This window comes from Trichogramma pretiosum, unplaced genomic scaffold (genome assembly GCF_000599845.2).
Source record: "Trichogramma pretiosum strain Unisexual culture from Peru unplaced genomic scaffold, Tpre_2.0 scaffold41, whole genome shotgun sequence".
Classification (NCBI taxonomy): domain Eukaryota; kingdom Metazoa; phylum Arthropoda; class Insecta; order Hymenoptera; family Trichogrammatidae; genus Trichogramma; species Trichogramma pretiosum.
The window spans coordinates 1,032,571-1,060,570 of NW_019640824.1; the positions used below are offsets into that span (position 1 = coordinate 1,032,571).

The following is a 28,000-nucleotide window of genomic DNA, read 5'->3' on the forward strand; positions in this document are numbered from 1 at the left end:
TCCGCTCGGTTGCTGGCTGGCTTGCATACCAGCAGCAGCAACACAGTACCTATACAAATACTTGTACTTGCCAGAGAGCTCGACTTTTCCATTTTCTTCTTTATACGAGCTCGGACTGGCTCTACACGCGGATGTCTCCCAGCAGCAGCAGCAGTCGCATTCGTACCTCGATATGTAAGCTGCCTTTTGTTGTGTATAATGCGAATGCCAATGCGCAACTCGCTTTACGCTCCTTTACTGCAATCTCTGGTATTTCCATTTTACTCAGAAATTCCCGCCGAGTCCGAGCTTATTTTAGCGAGCCTATCTGTGACATATATTTCATACGAGCTTTCTCACATATTCATTATTATTATGGTAGTACAATATTTTTAGTTTTAATTGTAGATACTACTGTACAGGATACCTTAAATCTCGACTGATTTGAAAGGCTCTATGAGCAACACATTTTTCCTCTCACACGATTGAATGAACAAATCTTATTCATACCAATTCAAGAACATAATTTGTAAAACGAGAAACCATAATTAAAACAAACACCACATCAAACGGACTTTGGTCCCGTGTTCACATGTTTTTAGATCTTGTTTGTAAACATCCAAGTAAGTCCTCGAATTGTCTGGCACTAGGAGAAATTACTGCCCCGAATTTCACACCTAACTGCGAGCAAATAATCGTGGATCCGTTGACTTAATCGGCCGCATAACGAGCGAAACTCCACTCGGAGATCGATACCGATCTTTGTTATATGACTCGCGTATATTGCTTCATGTCGGATCGTCGTAAAAGCCCGAGCGATACGCCGCGCACGCCGTGTGCGACTAATTTCGCGCACGGCCCGAGCGCAATTACAGAAATGAACTTTGCGGATCGGCTCGATCGAGACGAGAAAAAAAAGTCCGAAGAGAGAAAGAAAGATCCCATTGTTAATGAGTAGACTATCCTATTGCGCAGTCGTTGTTGGGCCCGCGCTTATTACGAGCCGGGCGCGCACGAGCCAATTAATAAGCTGCAGAGCGAACGACGACGAGGACTCGCGGAGGCGAAAGTTGGCAGATTCCGCGCGTGTGTGTAACGTCTCGTTATATCGCAAAGTTGGCGAACGCTCTTGACAGACGACGATCCGCGAATAATTCGACTTTTCCGGGCGACGGCGGAGTCTCTCCTGGCATCTCCGCGCGATCGCTACCTCGGCTTTCGTCAATTGCGCGCAACGTGTATATAATATATAAATAGCGATTCGATGAAAGTTCGATCGTCGCGCGCAGCTTTTTTTCCCCTCCTGCGTTTAACGAGCTATACACGCGAATTAAATCCTGTTGCATTGTCGACTTTTTCCGAATCGCGCCGTAATTTCTTTTCGTTCGTCAACCGGTCGAATTTATCAAATGCTACCGATCGGCTAGACTGCGTATATAGCTTGAGAAAAATAATAGAAATTGACTATTTTTGCGTTCGGAGGTTGAATTATACCCATTAAAACGGATTCGAACTAGGCGAGACAACGAGTCGAATGAAAGTCTAGTGCTCGAATTTTCGAGCCAAGTGCTGTCGATGCCATCTATTGATATCGATAGCGCAACCGGTCGATTGGATTCGACTTTTTCTTAATTATCTCAGTCGCCGCTCGATATTACATTAGGCTCCCGCGAGTAGTATAAACCGATTAGTACAAAAACTGAATAGCACAGACAATCGTTAAATAATTCATATGCTTTCATCGATGGGGTTTCGTGTAGCATATCCCAGTGTCGAGGGTTGGGGAAAGACGCGGATCTGAGTGATCTTTGACTTCCAACCGTCCTCAGAATTTCGAGCTTTTCAATTTATTTTTATTCCTCTCATTCCGTATGAATTATACCCACAATGACCCAACAAATGTATACGAAATTTAGAGTATTGCTTAAAAGACTTATTTAAAAACTTTCTTCCATAATAATACTGTAATTTCTTCCAATGTTATCTTATTCTATAAAAATACGATAATAATTACGTTTAAAAAAATGAATAAAGTTTCGGAGGAAAACGAAATACATTCTTAATTTACTGAATTTGCTTCTTAATCGCAAGCTAATAAAATTTAAATCTAAGTGGCTTTACTTTTTAATTCAACTCTTACATAAATAAATAATACAAACAAATAAAGTAAAGATATAAATGTTATTTGATATAAAAGTCGATAATTTTTGAGAAACAAAGGAGAATCGCGACACGAAATACAATATGCTCATCGCGCCGAGCAAAAGAAAACGTTCAATTTTAATAGACATGGAAGAGAAAATCGCCGCGCTCATATTATATATCAATCGGTCCATTTTCACATTGATTAATTTCCGGTTCTTTTCGTTCGCATGCGTGTTGCGCGCGAGGATATAGGAAAAAAGTCGCTATATAATATAAGGACGTTTGTAAAAGCTGCAGCCGGGAAAGTTGCGTGTGTATAACTGCTCTCTCGCGTCTAATGTAAAGCGCCCGGGGCTGGCTGGCGAGCGATCCTCCACATAAATACGCCGCGAGCGCCGCGCGCAGGAGTTTTTCCCGCCGATCGCGAGAGACTGCCAGCCGCCGCCGCCGCGGAAACTTTCGACTCTCTTACATGTATTATATACATAAATGAAAAATGAGCCCGAGCCAATGTCGAGACTCGTTGTTGTGCGCGCGGCTTTTTCCGATATATAGTTCGAGGCTCCTATATACATGGGGGCCGGTTCAACTTTTATCGCGCCAACTCGCACGAAAACTCGTCGTTTTTTCTTCTTCCGAGCCGCGGCTGTAATTAACGCGCGAGTCGATATCGCGGCACTTGACGCAATGGACGCGGGGTCAGAATTACACTGGCCTAATTAAAACGACTCGCATCGAGCATGTAGGCCACGAAATCGCACCGATCGGGGAATACAATCGGTGTCTATCGTATCGCGTATGAATCGCGACGATCGAGTCGTCCTGTATTCGTGCAGCCCAGCATATGTACGCGTAAGCTCGTTTTGCGCATAATTAGCTTGATCGTTGCATCGAGGACTGCGCGAGCAATCGACGTTTGGAAAATCGTATCGATGCAAAACGCCAGCTAAAACTCTTGTGTATTACACCAAAATTCGTGTTTTTTCTGAAAGGTAGATATGGATCCTGATTTTATGTATACTTTCTGCGAGACTCGAGCTGTCCAGCCAATTGTTGTTGGTAGCTACATCGCAACGTCCATTTCATTGATATATACTTACATACATTATCATTTGAAGTTACATAAAATAAGATTTCTTATTATTCGGAGCTCTATCGCGAAAGTAAATTGCTCGGGATCAGCTGCAGAGAAAGCCCCGGCGGTGTGTATTAAGCGACGACGACCGACCGATTGCCGCTCATACGAAGAGAGAGAGAGAGAGAAAAAAAAATATGGCAAAAGGAAGGATATATAAAACAAAAGGGGCTCGCACATGCCAATGAAGCGTATAAGCCGCGAGGCAGCGCCTTCACGCACCGTCTGGTGAAATTTTTCGACTTAATGAAGCGGTATATGTACATAAATGTGTGTGTGTGCACATATAACGTTTTGGCGGAGAAAAAGAAAAGATTGCAGTCGCTTTGGGTTCGCTGCACGCCCGAGAAAGCAGATCGCGCCCGTGTGCCAGCCCGTGTGCTGTTATACGTTACAAAGAGGCATTGAAAACCTGTGCTCTAGCGAGATCTCGCGTAAACTTACGTACATAATGTACTCGACGACGAGAGCCGTGTAATGTGCTCGAAGAAAAAAAAAACGGATTTCCAGTAATACCCTACCGTATTATATATACGTACAGCGCGACGAGCCGGCGAAAAAATGAATGGAAAAAGGAAGAAACCGAAACAAAAGCCAGCCGTAATCGCGAATCTATAAGATAATTCGATGATTTTCGAGCCGCACGCAGACATGAAAAAAAACAGTCGAGTATTAATTGCGCCTCGAAATTTTATTGCCAAACGAAAGTTTCGCTAAACGCCCGATCGCTCGTGAACGTATATAATCGAGCCCGCGCCGCGCGCCGCGTTATACTTTTATTGCCGTTTTTACGGGCCAGTGCAGTTTCCCATTCGGGCCTGCGATCGAATTTTCAGACGTTGCGCGGCGCGGAAAAAAGAGAAAAGCTAAGCAGAGCCACGAGCCGGGCTGGAAATTGAGCGGTCGATCGATGACGCAGATCGACCCGCCGAATATAGATTTTATCGCTCGAGCGATGAAAATTCGACGCTTTTACGAATTTCAAATGACTCGTGACGTCCGACTTGTGCGAGCGCCGAACGTCTCCGAGGAAATATAATCAGTCGCGCCTCCGTATCGACGGCTCAAGTTTTGTTTAGTCGTCGCTTTGAAAAACATTCATCGAATCGTCTCTCTTGGCAAAATGAAAACTCGAGCCAATATCCATTGCTATAACGATTCAATTCAATAAATCTAAATGAATCTTCGAGAGGTGGAGGTAAAAATCGGCAATGGCTAAATGAAAACGAGGAACCGATCATAATGCGCTGTATATGCAGGTACACGGCACGAGTTTAGATTGAGTAATCAGAAAAACGACGATCACGACGCGCTCGCAGCTAAAATTTCTATGTAACTCTCGCTGCGAGTCGTGTAATACTAGCGACGACGACGACGACGACGGCCAACTGCAGAAAACAGCTCGGGGCACAACTATGTGCACTTACACACATATCCGGAGAAGCATATAAAATGCTGCCATCGAGTGCAGAGTGCCAAGAGACGATCGAAGAGCCGCGCATATCACTTTTGTATTGTATTTATCTGCATAAAGGTAGGTATAAGCGGCTTCTTCTTGCGTCACTTCATATATGTGGCGTATATTATACGGCCAGATGAGCGACGAGAGATACGTAAGACTTTCACTGTGTGTGCAGTTGTCTGTGTCTGTGTATATTAAACGCGCGAGCTCACACTCGTGACCGCATACCGATACGAAGTGAATATACGCGAATACGCGAACATGTGAACACACACGCACACATTGTCTACCGAAGAGCTGCGGGATGGTAATTTTTTCCAGCTCGTCTCGATTCTCTTCTGCCGTTTTTTTTCTCTCTCTTTCCCTCGCGAACTTACCCGTGATTATGCATTCGGGAAAATTATACCGAGCCGCGCGATCGAGTCGAGGTATGCCCATGGTCGCTTTTTAGTCAAACGATCATCCAGCCAGATAATCTAATGGAATCTCGGAAATTTCTGGCTTGATTGGCAAACTCGAATTTCGTACGGTGTTACATAATGCTCGACCGACCGTTCGACGCAATCGTGAATTATGCGGCGTCAAAAACATACTGTAACCTGTACTCGAGCTTGTTTTGAAAAATAACTCCGTATAGATCCGCGAATAAAAATTTGTTTTTTTTTTTCATTTTCCATCTATCGGTTCCGAGAAGAGCCAACGAGGTTTATCAACGTCGAAAGCTCCAAGTTTCGATGTTTTCTACTTATTCGGCTGATACACTCTTGAAATAATTACCAAGGATTACATTCGTTCGCACAATGACCAGAAACAATGAATTGTCGGCACGAGTCAGTGAGATTTCACCGAAAGACGCGATAAGCCAAGGAGGCTCGCGCTTCGTTGTATCGATCGACCTCGCGCACGGGGAAAATCGCTCGCTCGGCGTCATTCATCGAAAACACGGTATATACACGGTCAGAAGCGCGTAAAAATGGAAAAAGAAGCCGAGAAATAAGTAGAGCAATTGCTCGCGGCTGAGTCACGATCGGCCAACGAGAGCGAGGACGATTCGAACTCGCGCGCAATGAGCGAACATTTAAGGACACGCGCGTGAGATTATTATACACGTATTTCTATAAAAGTAGTAGACTACTCACCGGTAGAAGCAGCAGCGCCGAGGGCGAGTACTTGGCCGCGGCCTGTCTCTGCTCGAGGAAGCGCAGCAGCGGACTGTCCTCGGCCTCGAGCCGGTCGAGGGTGCGCCTCGCCTCCGCGTACCTCTCCAGGTAGGCCCAGTAGGCCGACCACAAGGACGCCGGGAAGAGATCACCTGTGGATTGGAAAAATTTGCCGGGCTAATTTGAGGAAAAAAAGTTATAACGCGCGTATACGCAGTTGTGTGTGTGTGTGCGCGCAGTTCCGAGAAAGTGCTGCAGTGTCGTGCAGTTGTCCGCGCGCGAAGCAGGAAGATAGTCGTCTCTTCTCTCCCTTGGAACATGATTTATCGGCGAGTCGTACACACTTCCGTTTATCTGTCGGCATGGCTAGCTGCACAATATGCGCTCGTCAGGCGTCGTCATCCTTGCGCCTCGTCGCGTCGCGCGGGTAGAAAAAAAAAGTAGCCGCGCGCGCGCGCGATATTATGCGCGCGATTTATGGCCGCGCGTCCATTTTTCGAGAATATATATACGCGTACGTGTGTGTACGACTTGTCTCGGCAGCAGCAGCAGCAGCAGCGCGGACTTTGAACTTTCACGCGGAAAAGACTCGAGGAAGAGAGTTTATTCGCGTCGTCGCAAAGGAGCAAAGGATAGCCGAGGTAAGCGCGCGTCGAGCTTTTAACGCCGCGCATATATGTATGACGCGACTACATGGAGAATCGCAAAAAGTTATATATACGACAAAGACAAAAGTACGTTGGCGTTATTATGCGAAGAATCCGCGCGGAATCGACAACTCGCGCACTCATCTACGCTACGACTCTCGTACATTTCTTTATATTTATTTGAATTTCAATCGAGGCGATCGTAATAGTACTCACTGGGCTTGAAGCTTTCCCCCGGCCAATTTTCCAGCCACTCTTGAATCTGCAACAAGAAAAAGTAGCCGATAAAAAATACGGAATACCATTAATGGGAAAAAAAGGTGGGGTGTCGACTTTCTACTCGAGCTTTTTGCTCGGCGCTCTGGTACCACGGATTGCATTATATGCGTATTGTTTAAGCGATAAACGCGACGAACGAAACAAATCGAATCACGAGCAAAATGACTCGTTGGATTTAGCGAGAAGTGGCCGCCGTCGCCGCGCGCAACGATAATCGGAATCGACGTTGAGACCGGCTCGTCTTACACGCGTCTTTCGATGCTCGAGCTGTGCATCGAATTCACCGGATAGCCGCGAAATAGCGCGAATTTCCTTTCCCTTCCTCCTTCCTGCTCGCGGCGATAACGACGACTCGAGTCAGTCGTCGACTCGACGCTCGCCTTATCGTTTCGATTCGATCGCGCCGTATAAGTTCGGCTCGATGGCAATTATCGCAGAGACAACTCGAGCGCGTCGCGTCCACGACACGTGTACGCGCCCAGCCCCGGACACGATAGATTTTGAGCTCGCGACACCTTACAAGATCGTTGCCTCGATCGACATCATAATATGTAACGAGTATCGCCTTTCGTCGCTGCTTCGTTTTTTTTTTGTTTTTTTTTTTTTTCGTTCTTTCTCGCGATCGCGTGCCGTACGCTGCGTTGTAATAACGCGCGCGCGCGCGCATGACTGAGTCTTTGTGTCGAGTCCGTATAGCTCGTTTGCAACGAAAATTCGGCCTTTCGAGCTTATTACTTTTTTACCAAAAAACGAAGATGAGCTCGCTTCGGGAGATATACACACGTCGAGTCTCGTGGAAGCGAAGAATTCGCTCGAGCGTATTTTGACAAACAACAACAACAACAACAACAACGACGAGTCGACATCCGCAGCTCGAGATGCGGTCGCTCGTCTACATGTATATTAGAGAGCCGTCGAAATACCGACGCGACGCGTGTACAAAAGGCGAAAAAAAGAGGCTTGCGCACAGGACCTCGGCAGGACTCGAGTCACGCACACGCAACGTTATATAGTATAGTAAAAGGCTCGGTCGGGCTTTGGTAAACAGTTTTTTGCCGCCGATCTCGAATCTCGAGCAACGCCAATCAGCTACTCGTCCGGCAATTATTTTCAAACTCAAATTGCGACGTCACCCAGAAGAAAAACAAACATAAATCCTCCCGCAAAAGGTATAAATTGTTTATTCGGCTCGGCCGAGCGATAATCGCGTGAAATCTGCTTTTGGCTATATATATGTATAGCTGAGCGCGCGACTCGAGATTCGTCCAATGGGCTCGCTAAGTACACACAAACACACACACACTTGTATATAAATATAAATCGACGACTTTCTCGATGCTCTCACGGCGGTTAGCTGCAAAAATGTGCACTATACACTTGGTATAGTAGAATCGGTATAGGTCTGGCGCGAAAGCTATATATGCCGCGCTTGTATTTCGAATTCGACGCACGCGCGGCATGTCCGTAGCTATATACGTATATAGGTGTATATAAGACTGCTATGGATCGTAGCAGCTTTCACGCGTCGCACACACCTTTTGTTTCTCCACGATTTCCACCTTCTCTCTCTCTCGCGAGCTGCATCTATTTCTCGGGAAAATTTGAGTTCCGACGAGTAAACGAGAGCAAATGAACGAGGACATCATGCCAAAAGCTCTCGAGAAATCGAAGCTTCTGCTTCGGAGAGCCTATAGTCAGCACTCGGGAATTCGCGAATTCGGAAATGCGCGAGCCACGATGAGTCATCGCTCGAGTATCAGCAGTAGGCTACAGGGGAAAAACAAGTGCAACGCGCTACACGAGTTTTGCAGCTCGTCGTCGTAGTCAAGGGCTCTCGCGTCGAAGGCGTTTCCGAGGCTCGTATACACACACACACGTACATATGTAGCTGCGAGTGCGATTACGCGCGTAATTGCTACTGCGGTTAAGCCTCCACCGACGCCGATCACACTGCCCTGAGCGAAAACCTATACTACTACTATACGTATATGATGCAGTTGGACGTGCGGAGCTGAGCGAGGAATGTCTTGCGTGTATATAAGGCGCGCACAGCAGCGTTCGACTTTTTTTTCCATCTCGTTAAGGAACTCCGCGCGCGCACACACACACAAACACATGTACGTAGACGGCGAATCGGACAAAGATATAGTTCGTATGTATGTAGCCGCGACGAGAATCGGATCTCACCGAGGATCTGCGCGCGTATATATGTCTCTGCCTATGGACGCGTAGCTTGAAAATCAACTTTTTTAATTGCTCTCTAAGCCGATCCTGCGACTGATCGGGTAATGCACCTGGCCCGGCACTCGTCCTTTCGTCGGCGGCTGTTCAACGCGACTAATACGAGCGCGATCGGGTCGTCTCGGAGCTCGAGTCGCTCGATCGACGATATAGGGATCGATTTTTATCGATGACCCTTGACAAAGTTGACTCGTATTATATTCGTGCGACTGCGGTAGACGAAAGCCTGAGAATTTTACACTCGATACACCCGCGAGGCCGCTGAGCCCATAAGTACATCTCGTTCGTTCGTGCGAGTATACAGGATAACATCGAGCGAGCCCAGCCTATAGCAAAAACAGGATCGTAGCGCAGTTTTTGCAGCCTATATATACAGTGGTAGCTGCGGCTAGAACAATTATCACGCAGTCGCATGCGCTGCTCTGTACGCCGTGTGTGTAAGTATATATCGGATCTTGCGCCGCGCTGCAGCAGCTGTATATATACGCAACGCCTTCGGGAAATTCAATTAGCGGCAGCCACCCGCGCGCGCGCACACACTCATACTTATAACTGCTGCCTCATTCTCAAAGCTTCGCGGCTCTTTTTCCCTTTTCCTTTTCATTTTTCCCTCTTCTGGATTTTTTTTTTCGTGCGTTCGCATGGCTCTTTTGCGCGCGCGCGAGCCTGTAATTAGCCAATGTCTCTATTGTTTGTCTCTATTATCTTCGCCCGGTTGCTCTCAGCGCGCCGCGCTTACGCTCGCTCTCGAGCAGCTCCGCAGCTGTAATTGTCAATGTACAGCCGTTTGCTCACGAGCTACACAGCTCCATTGCGTATTCGCGGCTAACGAATATATTTATAGCTTCCCTCGACTGCGACTGTGCAATTGCGATTCTGATCCATACCGATAAGCGTGATTTTTACCAACTAATTATCACCTCGCTATTCAAATACCAATTATTCACAAATTTGACTCATTTTCTTACATTCGATTAGATTTCGACATTTCAAATTAACAATAGCATTTACCTATGAAAGTTTTCAGAGCGTATATTCGCTGGCCAAAACAACCTATTTACGTTAGCCCGAATATGAATTAACACAGCCACGATAAATAACTGGGATGAAAATAAAAGGCTTCAACTAGCTCCATCTAGTAGACGGAGCGAGCAGCAGAAGCCTACATACCGATTACCGATCGCGCCGAACAATCGAGTATACGGCGGTCGAGCCTGTACATAACGCAACCATCCAGGCACTAGACACCGGCGGGTTTTCCAGCGGCAGGCGTTGATCGTTACCCAACTTTTATAAAGCTCTCGACACAATTGCCATTTTCATCATTACTCACCCTTTGACAGAAATCGAAAATGACTTTTGCCAGATCGGCGAGAGGTTTGAACAGGATATCCTTGAATTCCGAGTACTTGCGGGTCATCGCCTTGGCGTACTGATCTTTGGCACTGCTGAGTCGCTCCCAGTACTCCTCCTCGGCGTAGAGCAGCTTCTCCGTCCAGCGGTGACGTCGATCGGTATCTGCGAGCGCATGACCCCGTTACAAATAATCATCGAAATTTCGCTAATTCTCTTCTCTCGTCGATCGAAGCCGCGTCGTAATCTTACCTCCGAGAGGACTGTAGAGCCTGGCGCAATCCTCGATGAGTAGTACCTCGCCGTGGAGCAGCTTGACGTCGGCGTCGAGATCGACCTCGGCCCTCGATCCGGCCAGCAGGATCCTCGCGCGGGCCACCCGGAACTTCAGCGTCACGGGCCCGACGATGGACGAAATCGGACTCGGCGACACCGCCGACAGCTGCAAATGGAAAAAAAATTGAACGTGAAGAACGTGCTCGTTCGAAGCGCAGTGATTATACGTTTCGTTGTCGGCTGCGCATTCCGTCGTCGGGCTTAGATAGTGCGCGGCGCGTGTATGGAAGCGTAAGCGTCGGAAAAATGTCGGCGTATCGCGTATCTGTTTACGACTTTTGCGTGTGGAATCATTAGATTCTCGCACATGGCATACTCGATGTCGCGTGCCTATGGATCGGTATACACGCGTCGCATCGAATGTCATTCGATTTTTCCTAGACACTAAATTTTTTATATTAGATAAATATGCCCAGTAGCTGAAATTATAACTATTATTGCATGAATAATTATACAGCTCCATACTATACGTATTTAGTTATATGCGTCCATCCGAGATATGCTTTCGAGCGATGCTTTTTGCAAACCTAAGAAAGTTTGTGAATTAGATTTGCAATACCAATGAGTACTGAGGCTGCAATTGCAGAGCGAAAAGCTCTGTCTTAGAGGAGTCGTTATTTTCAAGTATTCACAAAAGAGTCATAGACAGGGTCCGTACATCAATCAGTGTCGCATCGACGAAAAAACGTTACTCGATGGAGTTTAATAATCGGGAGTTGGGCTGTTTCCAGCCTGATCGGAAAATTACTCATCCTATTCGCAACTCTAATGTCGGTATCTCGGCAGTAAAATCGCCCCAGCTGCTTGCTCGTACAAGCGCATAAAGTTTTATCAGCGTTGAGCTGCACCAGGGACGTTCGTAGCTGTAGGTAAAGCGAAAAAAGCACTCACATACGCTTCGGCTCTTTATGGCGATTGATGCTGCTGCTGCTGCTGCTCGAGTTGTGGCACACGCCCACTCTCGCTTTTAATATAAGCCACAGCTCTGGCGAGGCGAGCTGCAGCAGAGTCAAACGCGCGTATATAGAACCGGAATCATCTCTCACGTTGCTGCTGCCGCTGCTCCGCTCATTGTTGGACGCACATCTCTTTCGCTGCATTCGAGACTGAATCTAAATTGCATAATTATACCGGTTTGCAAATGGATCGCGGCGGCTGCGGCGATGTAATCGCATCCTTTCGCGTTGGGCAGTTCGTCTCGCCTATGACAGGCCACGATCGAGTCGCGCGCGCGGACGTGAGCACAATTCGGGATCTTTCGCGCAGCTAATTACCCGTCGCTGCTGCTTTCGACGAACGATGGGCTGCCGGTGTTGGGCTTTTCCACGTTAACGCAAATTATGCTTACGATTCGAGCTTGACGATAGCTCGTTGCTTTGACGATTGCTTAGATTACTTGGATCACAGGGTGGATAGTCGTGCGTAATAATATGTTAAAATTTGTTCTATATTTTCCTTTTCTAATAGGTAATCAAATAAATATCTTTTGGCAAGTATGAAAGTTGATCCAATAATCACAAAGCTCCATCGAGTTGAGGCTTACAGAAGCAATAATTAATTTTAAAAGCACTTTGAATGTACTAAAATTTTCATACGTTCGATGAACAAATCGTTGCGCGTGCGTGCAGCGCGTCGACAATGTCTCGTCGGAAAAATTGGATGAAAAGGAGTTGCCATAAGCGAATCATTGCGAACCGAGCCGTATCGTCGAAGAAGATGATCGTTTATGGAATTCCGACGCCGTCGACGCGCACAATCGAAGGATGTGGAAACTCGGCGGAGAATATTAGTTAGCCTAGCGAGCAGAGAATAGGATGATTCATGCCGAGGCATCGCATCGCAACGGAATAAAAACAACAACGGACGCATAATAAGCGGCATCATCGTCGTAATCACGATCGCGTCGTCATCGTTGTAGGATCGCGTAGGATTCGATCGGCGTCGTCGCGCATCCCGACCAATTGCCACATACACCTCTTATTTAACCGAGCTTGCACCGAAAGCAATTAGGTACAGCGATGGTGTCGCGCGCGAGCGAACTAAGCCTAATCTACTATCGACTTTTACTTTTTTGAAACTTTATCCTTCCTGTTTAAAAATTAAAAAAAATGTTTGACACTTTTTCAAAGACTCGTAACAAGTGAAACAATATATTATTTCAATGTCATACAGCTTTGACTTATACAATTAACTTGACTTTGCTACTTGCAGGTTTACAGATAAAGCTACTCGCCATCTAGCGGTGAAGGCTCAAAGTAACATCGTTTTGAAAAGTGGTTGAAAAATAATCAAAACTTTTTGAAACAATTGAGTTATCATGTGCAGGTCATCTAAATGGTTAATATTTTTAACATTTAACATGACCAAAGTCAAACGAATTCATGGTACTAATGTATTTCAAAAGCATTTTACATTGTAATTTTATAGTCGCAGTAGGCCATTATCAATGTTGAACATTTCCACCATAGACGTTTAAAAATCAAAAATGTTTACTCTTGCCACACCTATCTTGAGGAAAGACTTATCCACAAATTCCGGTTTTATTTTATCTAAAATTTGAAGTTAGCTCGTCTCACATTTTGTACATTTGCCCAAGTGCGCTTGAATTTCTTTCGGCGGTAGGCGAATCTTTAGATTTCGGATGGAATCTGCAGCGAGTACCGTATAAGCATCGTCAGCAGCAGCAGCAGCTGTACTTTGAGCCGCTTATAATGCAGCGTCCGTAAATAGTGCAACCAGATAGTCGTTATTTTTCTTCGCTCGCGTCGATGCTCCGCAGCGGCTGTATATATAGCGTCGCAGCGTATCCTGCCCCTCCCAATTGGCCCGAATGGCAAATCTCATTACGCGCGGACCGTAGACAATGAGTCGGGGCTCGGGCCGATCTGCATCTGTGCAGTCGATTAGTAGCTGTTACGATTACATAGATGGGTGGTGTGTCGGTGTGCGGTGTGCGGCACGCGTGGCTGCAGTTGCGCAACAGCCGCAGAAGATGGACAAATTTGTCGGATAAGTGCAAATGGTCGATTCGTGTCGAGAGTCGATTCGCTCAAGCCCGGCGCAAGTACACCGCCGTATAACAAGTCGTAAAAACGAAGATACGAGTTATCCGCGGCATTTCGTTGGCTAATACAATTATATACGCTGCATTTGCACAGCGAGAGTGAATTCAAGCTCACAATGGCCGGCTTATAAGCCCGCGGGTACGCGATAAGTGCATATCTGCACTAATGACACGAACAAACGATCGACTATGCAGAAAGGGTCATTTTTCTATTGTCCGCTAATAGCTGCACTTGTCTCTTGGTTGCTTGTAATCGCCCAGTCGGAGCGACGCCGAGGTACGAAAAAGGCCAGAAGGCGCGACGCCTCGATTTTTATATAGCGAAGCTTCGACGAGTGCACAGAGCTACGACGATATAGACGCTATATACGGCGCAGCTTTTGGCACTAGATCTTGTGTACACACACGAGCCGCCGCTGCTGCAGCGAAGAAACGCATATTACGAGTTCTAAAATTAGAAGCGGCCCCCCGAAACGAGGCCACAGGCCATTGACACCATCTCTAAATAGAAGAGATATTATCGCGTGGGCTCGCAGCTAGCGCAGTACGTTCGAGCAGTGGCTCGATCGCGCGTAAAAAGCCGATGGTCACCCATGGACAATCCCTGCGATATTCGGATGCCAGATTGGAATGTATCCGCGATGAGAAAACTATGGCAAAGACGCATTATGTATACGATCGAAAATAGCGCGACTGCACGCGGCGAATTATCTATCCGCGATGATAAAATGGGCAAAAAAGGCCTAGAAGAGAGAGGCGAGCGAGCTGCGGCTCGAATAATAATAAACGGGCGATTTACAGCCGACTCATGGCATACAAATAGGCTCGTATTTCAAGCGCTGCAGCAATTATGAGACTGCAGCTCGTCGCGAGCAACGGTATGCGCACGCACACGCACACACACATTCGTATACAGGAGATCGGGTTATGCTCGGCTGCCGGAAGATCGAAACCGATATTTTCATCCCATAGAATCCTATACAGCCGGAGATTTTGCCTGTATGCACACGATCTTCTTTCTTTTTCAGTAGCCACTACCAGCGCGGCAAGTGGGTTAGAGATGTAAAGCATGTATGTAATATATGTACACGTCTCTCGCGCAGACAAATACGTTATACAGGCTTACATTGGCTGCAGCTGCCATTATACCTTGTATAGCCGATCGTGTTTCGACGACGCGCTAAATCTGCCCGATCTCGGATCGACTCCGAGACTGCACCAGTTTCAGGAGTCAATGGATACATCGATGGGATTTGGGCAACGGTACACTTGGTATAGTCCGATCGGTACGATAAAAATTGAACGACGATCGACGAGTGTTTTTCAGCCGTCTTTCGTCAGCGATCGCCTCGACTCGAGTGCCTCTTCGCACGCGCCTCTGATACATTGTTATGTTTGCCAATTACGACGAATTTGCCGTATAATCCTGCGAGCTCGCGATGAGATCGACATTCCACGCCAAAAGTGCCTCGAAAGAACAATTCCAGATTCCGTGCGTAACTGGCGTAGAGGCTTGCAGAATTACCTAATCCGCCCAAGAGTTCATAAATCGAGTACTAACAGAGATGATAAACATTCGGTCTGCATGAGATTGGCCATCGAGTCGTATTAAAAAAAAAAATGTATGTTAAGCCAACAAAAGAACGGTCGAGTGCCGATCTTCGCGTATCGGCCGAGCGCGCGCGAATTAATGCATGGTAATTTTTCCGAGTATCGAAATTATTCCTATAAATATGGCCCGTAATTTCAATGAGCATCGCGCAAGCATTAAAATAGCTGAAAAAGCACAACGAATCTCGAGGTAGTTCGATGCGTAATCAACGCTAAACTTACGCATAGTGCGTATATTTTATTTCGATTCTTATATGTTTTGCGGATTAAAACATTAGCAGGTGTACTCGAGGCGCGAATTAACGCCTTGACGAATGTCCGAGCCCGAAGGAAAAAGCCGCAGAGCAAAAAGCAAAAGGAAGAGCGAGAAAGAAAAAAATAACGATACGACGCGACTATGTTAATTCGGACAAACGAGGCGAGCAAATATCCATCTACATTATACATCTCGGAGTCTCCTGCGCCTTTGGCAGCTCGAATATGTACACACGGTGCAAAGTGCGCACACGTGCAATGGGATTGTCAACTTGACTCTCTCTCTCTCTCTCTCTCTCCTACTATATAGTCAGTCGCTGCTTCGCGGTGGCGGCGACTCGACTCGAGAGTAAATTTTCAATTCCCGCGCGGCCTTGAGGATGCCTTTCCATCTCTCTCTCAACGTGTGTGTTACATTTGCAGCCACACAGATGCGCAATAGGCTTGATACGTCGGATATACAGAGAATAAAAGTCAATTAGAGACGAGAGAAGAGACGTTGCAAATATTGTAAAAGTTGCAGTGCGCTTACGTGAGTAGTCTATTCTCCAGTAGAGTCTTTTTTTTAGCGCAAGATACGTATTATCTCGTATACGTATATAACGCCGAGACACACGTGCATTAATATACAGTTTTACAGCTCACATGTGCCTTGCTCTCTCGCATATATATACGGTATACACACATAGTGTGGCTTTGCTTCGCCGATCGTTGCGCAACGACGATCCCGTAATTTAGAATGACGGACTCGAGCCGAGATTGGATTCGTAATTTTTTATTTTTTTGCTGTTTCTTTCTCGTTGTTTACTTCGTTACCGCGTAGGAACAAAGACTCGCGCGACCTTTAGGCAGGGAACGCGATCGCGAGAGACACGCGCGTGTAATTCGCCGGCCGAAACGGTCCAGCGAGCTTTGCCGCGCGTAGTCGAGCTTGCGGATCGTCGATCTAAAAATGCAGTACACGCGCGCGCCGAAGGAGGTGAAGCAGGTGAAGCGTGAAAGGTCGCTGCCGCGGCTTTTTCTGCGTATCGTGCGCGTGTATAGGTGCACTTCTCCATTAGCCCCGCGAGCGATAAACGAGACAAATCGTTGAACGACGCTGGGGCCTGGCTTGCGATCGCGCTGAAAGTGAAAGGGTATAAAGTATCGCGATGAAATTCTCCTAAATGATGTAAGCCGCGCCGAGTCGCAGCTGGACTCGACACTCTATACTACTATCGCCAGGATAATAATTCGCGTGTCCCCCCTTCCCATCGCGTCCCATTCATTCACCTCGTCCATATAACAACATAACACAGGGCAGCCTCTTGGGCTTTTGCGGTCCATATCACGCGCGCGTACCGAGCGCCGATCGCCGGACTCGCTATCGATGCTGAATTGCCCAATGATACATTTATCAGCTCGTGTACATATACCCATAGCCATTCCATTGTACACCGCATATATATACGTGTAGCGCAATCGAGCAAGCGGAAGACAGATACAAGAGGTTATTAGGCAAACCAGTTTCGTGTCGCGAGCGACGGCCTTGAACAAATAGATAAATAGATTCGACCACTTGCTCGAGTTATGTTTTACAGTTAACAGCGAAAAGCCAAAAAGGCCGCACACGTATACTATATACCGTATGTATTGTTTGCGGCTTTTTGCCCGTAAAATACACGCGGCTGAGTCGTACCTTACGTCTGCTTATTACCGGAGCTGTATTCGACTCGAGATTTACGATAACTTTGAATGCCAAAATGCAACGCAAATCTTGCTCACGGACGAGAATCGTAAGCTGATTATGAAGATGCTACTGGCTGGATGTGCGCAGGTTTCAATTTTACGTTTAAATTTAGCATCGCAGTTATGCGAGACTTCCTTGCCCGTCTGCAGCGAGTTTTCATAGGATTTAGATTTTGCCGTCTAACGATGACTCTAAATATTGCGCGAGTCATCAATTGAAAGACCATCTCAGACGTAGAAAAGTGCGGTCGAATCAACTGAATCGGTACCGACGAGACCCGATTTTGAATTTCTTTTAATATTTAAATGATAACTTTTTTTAAATATTTTATGGTCACGTAAAGTTTGAAGTTTGTTTAACAACCATTTTGTGACAATTTGACACAAATTTACAATGTCATTCGTTCGAATTTTATATTTTGTGCTGTATGCTTGCTTATTTATACAATAATTTTGACTTTAGCACTTGCAGATTTACAGATAAAAGCTACTCGCCATCTAGTGGTGAACGATTGAAGTACTATCAAGGTATTCCAATCTAAATTTTATCAAGCATTTACAATGTTCATTTATAAATTATTATAAATATTGAGCATTTCCATCAAGTATAAGAAGATCCTAAATATCTGCGCTCAATTATTTACTCTGCGGCTCGTGCGGTGTACGCGCGTACGGCCGAGAGCGAAACGCAGATTTGACCTGGATTAAGCCGAAGATATCGAGGCTGCTGCTGCTGCTGCTGCATCTTCGATCCGAGCGAATCTCGAAAATATCGCGGATATCCACGCGTATTTATATAAAAGAGCCGCGAGTGCATAAATACGCGCTACAAGAGCAAATAATACATTCATTAGTCCGGAGACGCGAGAATGTTGGCCGGCGCGCGCGCGCGCGGATAGCAGGAAGAGTAGCCTAATTTTTTTCTCTCGGTTTTGCCGCGGTATACACGTCGATCCGACGCAAAGCCCGTGAAAAAAAGGATAAAAAATAATATCGGCGCGCAGAAGTGCATACGCGGCTACGTATGTGTACAACGAAAAAAAAAGTAAATGGAATCGGCGGCGGCGGCGCAGGAGCTGGTAGCTGCGAGAGTCACGCTCGTTGGCCGCCGCAAAAGAGTCATAGGCACACATGTGCACTCGCCAAAAGAGCTAAATTACACACAGCACGAGTCTCGCGGTATAGAACAATTTGTAGCCGCCGCCGCGCGCACGACACTTTCTATTTTTCCTCGTACTACTCGCGCGCACGCAACATATAGCTATAACGTGTATACGTGTAAGTGCAGCGCTGTGCGGGATCCTCGAGTCATTTTCCAGCCAAGCAACGTACGGACTCTGCCATCGAAGGAAAGTTGACGTATCTGCTCCATTATGGAGTATATGTGCGCGGGATGTGTATGCGAGCTCGTGTCACCGTGTCAGCGTATCCATATGGCTCCGGTCCAGGACTACTCGTATTCTCGTTTGTTCGAAGGCTCTTTTATGCGGTAATTACAAGTTGATAAACTGGCCATCGCGGGCGGAAAGAAACGGCTCCTTATTTTTATTTTTTATTTTTTGTTTGCGCCTAGGGAGCCGTTAATAAGGCTCGTTTACTCATGGATGTTTAGAGCCTACCGATAAGTATATTTAGGTGTCTCACAGGTGGCATTCTCTCCTCGGCCAAAAGTACAATACGAACGAGTAAAGCTCGAGAGTCGTCCGCGGACATTATCTGGCGGGCACGAAGTGTTTACGTACTCGAGTTTATTGCGCTGCACGCGTATATACATACAGAGGCTCTCTCGTGTCTCGGCGAGTTGCGAGAGATGCAAATGCACGGATCTCGCGGCTACTGCCTCGCGACATACTCGTATTTATTATATACGTTGCACCGGTGGATTGTGCAAAAACGAGGCGACGCGCAGGAGGGGGTCAACGAAAAGGACAAAACGCCTCGCGAGACATTTTGTTTACGTTCCAAAGTCTTCTTTGGCATCTTGAGAAAGACGATACTCGTATATATAGTCGCGCTCGTTTGGTTGGGTTACGCGAGCCGCGCGCGCGCGGGCATAAAAGCTGCCTAACACAATGCGTCGACGCGCCCGCGTATATTTTTTCAAAGGCTACTCGCTTGAGTGTGTTGTTGTGTATATTATGCGCATTTGCAAGCGAGGCATCGTGATTGAGTGACACACTGTAAGATATTATACTGCAGCGCAAAAATGAGATAAGCGCGAGCGACGATTCTCCAATTACGCCGACTCGTGCGGGAGATGCAAATTTCGTCGACGATGTGTAAACGATGCGCTATCAATCGCGTAAATGACATCATCGTCGACGAGAGAGCCCGATTAGTTTTCAAGAGCTCGTCGTTCGAGATGCATCGAGTCGAGAGTTAGCTCGTAGTAACACGCGGAGTCGTCGAAAACAACGTGTAGGAGGATTCCGCTCTGATTGAACTCGTGCTCGCGAAAGCGGCACACTTGTGTCGCGCGACCGATCCAACGCACACATACGTACACCTACATAGTACGTACATAAGCGATTCGTGTATACAATGCGACTTTGTGCGCCTACGGTTCCGTGTCTGTGTCTGTGTGTGTATGTGTGCAGCTGTACTATTTACTCTTCCGCCCGCGATTCAATTGGCTCCGATTCGCCAAGGCGAAAATAAAACTATATACATTTTTTTTGTTGGATTTCGTTGCCTCTCGTCTCGCGCATTGTTTACCTGCCGCTTGCACAATCGTTTCGAGCGAGATATACTCCTTGCGGTGTCCATTGTGACAAATTGAAAATAGAGACGCGTCTTTTTCTTCGACGGTAAACTCAGTGGCAGGTACTTCATTAACTAACAGATTTAAAGTAGTAGCAACTATAATTCGCGATTACGTAGAGGAATGCGGGGCAGCTGACGAAAATCTTACGCGACGTAAGATCGTATATATAAATTTTCTGGAATCACGGCTGGTGAAAAGTCCACACGATCGGCATACTCGCCGATCGGCCATGCTAAATAGGGAAAATCGACATTTCGTTCGGCATTCCACGGCTGTTCTCTTTGGCGAGCTTTACACAGCTGTTTGCAGCCCTGCGGCGTAATGCAGCGCATTGATAAACAAACAGCATTATTTGTATACTCGTGACGCGAGAAACGAAGAGAGAGAGAGAGAGAGAAACTCTCGTTTAGCTAGCCGGCGTCCTTGGACGATTCCGCCGCCGTATAACGATATATAACGAGTATATAGTACATGTGCAAGAGAATCGCGTATGCGCGAAGATGCGGCGACGTCTCGTATTCGCTCTTTACATTATATGCGGTCCAACGGTCTAATGAGCCAATTTACATTTTAAAGAATAGTCTGAATTTTCTTCCCTCCGCTTGCGCAGCAGCAGCAGCTCCTCGTCGACGACCATTGATAAAGCGACCGAGAGGAGCTGCGCCGTGCAGAAAAGCCACAAAAAACCTATTTAAGCACGCCGATGTATAAACTAGCCATCTTGATTGCCCATCTGGATCCAGCTGGAATCGCGAGCTAGATGATCGACCAACATTTTTACTCGTTAAAATTTTGAGCAAAAATCCACTTGCACGCGTAGACTCGCGTAATAATCGATCGACGTATTTATCGCGTCGTCCGTGCCACTACGTACTGTGCAAGCAACAAAACAATCGATCATCGATCGCCGCGCTCATCTCCTGTTTACACGCGGCTTATTTTACGTATACGCAACCATCGATGATAATAATTCGTCCAGTTTCAGGCACGAGTACGCCTGTAATTGTTTCCAAACGAGCGAGCTCGGATATGTACGCTACTATTCGAAATTTTATACGATTACAATCGTGCGTTGTGACACCACCCTCGAGATGTCGGATGCTTCGTACACGCAGCGAGGCACTTTACTCGTGCAAATAAATGGACATTATCGTAAACTGAAATTTCGCTGAGCAATGCAAACGCGTTGGCCGCGAAATAGCTGCGAGCGATTTCATAACGGGCAAATTCACTCGTGTATAGGCAATCTCGACGGATGTAATATCTTCTTGAAAAAGGTGACGAAGCGGACGGTTCGTAAGTCAAACTCGATCTGGTTTGCGAAAAGATCAAAAGTCACGAGTCGAGCCGGGCCACGAGGACATTCGAAAAACGCGCGAGGTATACATATTACAGGAAATAAAGTTTTAAAGGCCAGCCGAACAGCGAGTCGGATTGAAACGAACCGAATCGTCTGCAAAAAATGTTAGCCAGACAGAGCGGGAATGTACTTTTGGAGCTGAAAATATTAGAAAGTAATTGCATCGCCGATACGTTTGGGGAAAAAATCGTTCTCACATGAATAAGCCATGAATCGCAGCTCGTACGAATTGCTATTATTGCCGGATGCATCAGGCCCAAAGCGATTTCTCGCTGAAAATCTCGTGCTCGCGAGGAGTATAAGCAAATATAGCTCGTTGCTTTTCGATAAATTAATAATGTATAGGCTAAATAAGATATGCAGCTCGAGTAAATCGTAATCCTTCGAACTCGCGCGAGAAAAATACCCGCAAGTGTGAATTTCTCGCTGTAAGCACCACGAGGTAGGTCCGCATTTCTGCAGTTGGCATTCATTTATGCGCGCCGCAGCATCGGTTCGTTGGAGGCCCATCGATCAAGTATTATATACACACATTGTTGAGCGCAGGTACGACGGACTCGCGCACCTCTAATAATGCGCGTTTGTTTCTAAATATCCTCGCGCTCGCGGCTCCCGTAGTGGACGAATTAGAATTTGGAAAAAAGCGACGCGAATGGCATTTCGCATCGAAACGACGACAAAAGTTCTGCTTTACAATCGTGTGCCCGGCGTTGCTGCATTTATATACAAAAGGTGATAAATCTCCAGCGCGGCAAAGATCGCGTACGCCTCGATCGAATACACACATACGCGTATGTATAATATAATTGACCGAGAGTTGCGCCGCCGCCACTACAACTGCAGGCTCTCTATCGGCGACATAAATTTTCCACGATGATGTATTTATCGCGCGCGGGGCATTACGTTCGTCCGATGCATGTGCACGCGCGCCGATACATGCAACGTTTATACGATCCAAATACATATTACGTCGAATCGCTCTTTCGCGCGGATTTTTGATTTTTTTCCCCAACGACTCGAATCGGCATTGCTCTCGCTATCGGATTCCGTGGCAACGACTGCCTCTCTTCGTCCGATACCGGAAAATTCCGGCCATGCTCGAGGCTGCGGATCGCGGCTGCATAGAACAGAAGCCATCGAGGGGCGTCGCGGTGCAGTGCGAGTTTCATTGTCCAGCAGCAGCGATCGTCTTATCGATTCAGGAAGCAGAAAAAAAAACGACGAAAACGAAATCCAAAAATGGGCGATTTTTCAAAAGGCCGAGCTGAGCCGGAGCGGGACCGCCGTTATATACCTGCCGCGGTCTCCTCGGCGCATCCGTAATATCGCGGAAAAAATAAATTATTCAATATTCTCTCGTTGTCTTTCTCCGCAACGGTGGACTTTTATGCAAAAGCCTGCGTGTATGCCTCGAAGTAATGAATTTATGTATAGCCGCGCGAAGAAGAGTTGAAAGTTTACGTAACGGCTCGAGTCCGTATTGCGAGCTGCAATGCCGTATAGGTTTTTTACTCGCACGCGGCTATCGCACTACCATACGTCTCTAGCTAGGAGCTCGAGTCGCAAATAACTCAAACGCCGTGCATAGTGCGGCCGTCGATATGTATACACGAGCGAGTCTATAAAAAGTTCTGGAAATTCGAGTCTGAAATTGCGTTCGACATTTTTGTCCTGCCTGGCGCGTGCGATCGACGTTGACGATCGTTCTATGAGCTGAGAAAAAAATTTTGGCTTCCAGAGAACGAAAAATCATTTTTTTTTTCTAAAATACGATCACTTATTCTGTGTTTGATATAGCCAAATAAGTAGAACATCGAATATCCACTATTCTTTGAAATCCAAAAAGTATGTGTGAATTTTGGCAGATTTTTTTTCAACAATATTTTGAATCATTCGAAATCTGGTCTGATTCCCAAATCCCTTACGAGCGATCAATATTTTAGCTCGGATCGTAAGTATTTTTTTTTTTATAAAATTGCTCACATGTATGGCAACGAAGAAGCGAAAATCTCCATAGGAGTACAGCAAAATAGTCGATACAATAACATGACAAACGAATGAGCCCCGTGCGCGGATCACCAAAATTCACAGCAGGTAGTTGGGTCAGATTTCGCGCTGGATCGCGGCTTTGTGCTCGTTAATTGCAACGAAAGCCCCTTTGGACACGATCGCATTATGTGCATTCGCGTTTCTGACCAAATTGATGTATTGAAATGAGCTTATCTTATTTTATCGTTATTGATGTCCCATAGCACTTTAAGGAATTTGCCAAAAAAAAAAACAAAGCTTTTTTATTTCTCTCTCGTTCGTTGCTGCAGGCAATCTCGAATTCATCGGCATGATTAATCGATAGTATTCACGAACAGCGAGAAGTTTCTACGTTGTCCATGTGTCACCTATAATACACCCATACGAAATTTTAGGCATCTCGAAGCCCTTTACCCGAATAAATCACGAGGCAAGTTTTTTTTCGCAAGTTTATCAATTGTATTATTCACAACGGGCTATATGCAGCTCATAAAGTGTCACGCGAGCCACGTAGAATTTTTTATAAGAACTTATAAGTTTAGGTCTCTCTGAAAATTCTAAAAAATGCACGCATAACTTATTTTCATAAAGTTTTCTTTTTAAGATTAGATTCATTCAAACTCTAGACGGGATTTCTTTTGTCGATCTAATATCGAAAAGGGTCGAATCGGGTAGATATTGGATAACAATAAGGCAGTACGCACCTCCCTATAACTCGAGAGCGAGAGACAAAAAAGGGAAAACGGCAGTGGCGTATTCCTAAGGTGCTCATTATTTCGAGCAGCGGCACAATTTTCTATCGCGCCTCGTGCTCAAATTGGTCTCTCCTCGCGGAGCTCGCAGTGCATGGCCGAGAATTAATAATGGGCCGAGCTGGAGTTGCGGCGGCGGCGGTGGCGGGCGTACGCACTGCACTGCACTCGATTTCACTCGGACACTTTTGCAACGATTACGCCTAACGCAGTGCGCGCCTAAACGCGTGCGCCGCAGCGACGCGATATCGGGGATATTCGATTAGAAAGCCCGCGTGAAGTCGTCGGAGGCGGCCTTGGAATAGCTTCACGCGCGTACTCGCTCACAGCTCGATGCGACCAAAAGCGATATCTCGGGCGCGCGCGCGCGGTAGCTTCTTCGTGCGCAGCGCGCATACCTGCCACGAGCTCGTATCCCTTGATTAGCGCGTTTTCTTTTGTAAAGCACACTTACGTATACCTGTCCCGCGGCCGAGAGCGCCGCGGAACGCGTCAAGATTTCGCAACTCGAGAAAGGCAGAGTCAATTTTATATATATATATGTAGCGAGGAGGACTCGAGCCGGAGCAAACATACACGCGTGTGTATACACAACGAGTCGGGGCGCGCGAAATTTTCATGTGCTCGTATATGTATATACTCGGCCGTCGGCGCGATGACCGAATAAAACAAACTCGACGAGAGCGAAAAAAATAATAAGAGATCGATAAACGCACGTGTGTGCGCGCAACGAATTTTTGGACGAGAGGACGCTTCCGCGCTTTAAATTTTCGAGAGTGCTCGAGGCGCGCGAACGAAAAACAAATTAAAGATAAGCCACACGCGGCTCGAGAAATCGCCAGCGATCGTATACTTCGATCTCGATCGATTTTTTACGCATACCGCAGGAGTTCGGGCAAGTAACATTTAAGAGTATCGAGGAAAATTTCTCGAGGAAACCTCCTGCAGCGGTGCGTGTCGGCTGCCGATTGCGCAATGCGTCGACCAAATCTTAAAAATATATACGTACGAGTGCGCGAGTTGCTCTATATGCCATTTATGATTTATTATATATTTGAGCTTTTTTCGTGAAGCTCTGCGCATCTTTCGGAAGCAGTGCAGAGCACGCGTGGCAAAGGACAGTCGAGTGACGAACTCAAGGGGAAACTCGGCGCAGTCCATTCCTGACAAAACTCTCTAATCGATCCGTAATCAAGCTAACGAGTCGAATAAATGCACTTTTACGCGCGCCAGGCCACGGAAAACTCGCCTCGCTCGCTCGCTCGCTCGCACACACACACAGGCTTCAATTATTTTTTTTTTCTCCTTATATTCTTGGTCGCGCGCGGTATTGTCGAGCGCCGGGGCAAAAGTAGAGAGAGAGAGAGACAGGTTTGATGAAATTCGAAAGTATTGGACGCACAGAAGACACACACACACACACACTGCACGAGCCACGTGGAAATCCAGTGCAGCGCTGTACTATAGGCGCTCGCTACATACGCACGGGCCAGTCATCGATCAAACAAGACCAAAGTGCGCATAAATGACAGCTGTGTGCAACTCGCGGCTAGTAGTATAGTAGCTATCTACCAGTATAGTCGCGAGTAGAAAGTTCGCGATCGGGAAAAAGAGCTCGTACATACTGCTGTAAGCAATGCCGATCCCGAGTCCCCTCGTTTGCGCGCGCGAGAGGGCACGATTCGCGCCCGCGACCACGGAAGTGCAGCATTTTCCTATGCTCGCGACCGGCTGATTTCCTTTTGCATATTCTATAATGCTACTTTCTGCTGCTGCTGCTGGAACTGCTTGCGAATAATTTTTCGAGACTCGGAGATCTTCTGTCTGTCTGTCTGCTGATCAGGCTGGAATTTAGGAATGCAGGACAAGAGAAGATGAATTCGATCCAGAGGGAGAGAGAGAGAAGATGCAACCCAAATGCATCCGAGTGTATCAAGATGATAAATCGTAACGAATTTCAGTAAGCAAATGTAGGTGGAACTCGGTCTCTCTCTCTCTCTCTATCTGTCGGATATTAATGCAAAAAAGGCCGCACGAGTGCACATCTGTTTTGCCGCGTTAATATCTCTCGCTCGAGCTAGAGCTCGGCCCGACATTTTTTTTTCTCTCTCGTATTACAGACATAAACAGACGCGCGGGGATAACATTGCGCGCGCCGGATAGACCGGTTATGTTGGTATTTTACATATAGGCACTCGCCGAGCTTACAACAAAGATCGAGCACCCGCTATCACCCTGTGTATACACACACCATATACCGATCGACAAAAGATCCCCCCACCCTTTAATGAGTTTCGCTACTCGAGGTCCATTTTTACTTTGCGCATTTTCTTTTAACGCGCGCCACGACGTGCCGTCTCGATCGCGCACACCAATACATATTCGCTTTGACCATGATTTACCTCTCGAAGCGCAACCTCACTTTCTGCGCGCGCATATATCCATCCATCGCTCGCCTCTGTCCTTGAGTCTGGAATATTTTCGGGACGAGACTGAAAAGTATAAGCCCTTGGGCTCGTACCTAATTATACTAATGTCATGTACGCGGCGTAGTTACGCGTGCTCGTGAGCGACTTTGCACACGCCCAACATACTATACCATAACGTATCATTGTATATTTTTCTTCTGTGGGGAAATATATCGCGCGTGTAATTTACTTTGAATCAGTCGATTCCGAGACTTTTTCCTCGTGCTTCTTTTAACTACAATGAGTGCTGAAACTTTTTTTTCAAACAAAGGCTACTTCTCTTGTCGTGCAACAAGTTTGTTCCTTGAAAATATAACATTTAAATGTTCTTTCGGCTTTAAACCCCGTAGTTACCAGCCAATATTGTTATGGCTTATTGTCTAACTTTAATGTCTTGACTTGACAGATAATCTTTGACGTCTCGTTAAACAAAAAGCTAATGACGATTTCGCAAAACACACAACTTTTATTGTTTATTATTTCAATTATTTCTCTGCGCTTGGATATTTATTTCGGTTAACATATCCATTAACACATTTTAATTTGACACAATCGTACAAAATAGCTCGAAAGCAACGTGTTAACAAATCAGTTCCTAAAGGATTACACTTTTTCGTTGAGTCTTGAATCAGAATTTAAAAAAAAATCGTTTGTATTTTATAATAATTTTGACAAACAGGTCTCAAAATCTCATAATATTTAAATGAATATTTTTAAAGAGTGACATCATCCTAAAAAATACCTCAAAACTGCCAAATAAATGACACGCTCGAAGATGGCAATCATAACATACGAACGGATAATTTATGCAGCACGAGGCGTAAATTAAAAAAATGTCGATCCAAGGATATCGAGCTGTGTCGAGTTGCTGCGCTGAATATCTAAGCTCAAATGAAATTGAGCCTGGTGTAGCGATCAAACGACTGACTATATTTGTAATTGTGCGTCTAATAAGCATCGATCAGCGTGGCTCATGGTGGAATGCAAAGGTAAAAATAAAAGTGTGAATCAATTGTTGTCAATGACTTTGGCATATACGGCGCGTTACGATGCGAAGCGAGTTTTATTGGCTTTTTCGACTCCTGCTTTATCTCGGCCGAATACCATGCGCGTACAATTGATATTACACGAGGATATGTGTCAAAGATGATAACGACGATTAAAAAATAATAAAATCGGCGAAATATCGGGCATCGTCGAGGTAGTTAGCATAATTACTTAATTGGTCGTTAA

General features: G+C 46.2%; 1 protein-coding gene across 3 annotated transcripts in view; it reads right to left on the reverse strand.

Moving 5' to 3' along the window:
• The window catches only part of LOC106656724 (rho GTPase-activating protein 20-like), a 106,039-nt gene that overhangs the window by 75,567 nt on the left and 2,472 nt on the right, over window positions 1-28,000 (reverse strand). For all 3 annotated transcript variants that reach the window (XM_023463222.1, XM_023463220.1, XM_023463216.1), the window contains exons 2-5: window positions 10,654-10,843; window positions 10,382-10,566; window positions 6,745-6,790; window positions 5,861-6,033 (exon numbers count right to left, since the gene is read on the reverse strand). In XM_023463222.1, the coding sequence (XP_023318990.1) occupies window positions 5,861-6,033; window positions 6,745-6,790; window positions 10,382-10,566; window positions 10,654-10,843 (594 nt within the window). The remainder of the gene's footprint in view (window positions 1-5,860; window positions 6,034-6,744; window positions 6,791-10,381; window positions 10,567-10,653; window positions 10,844-28,000) is intronic.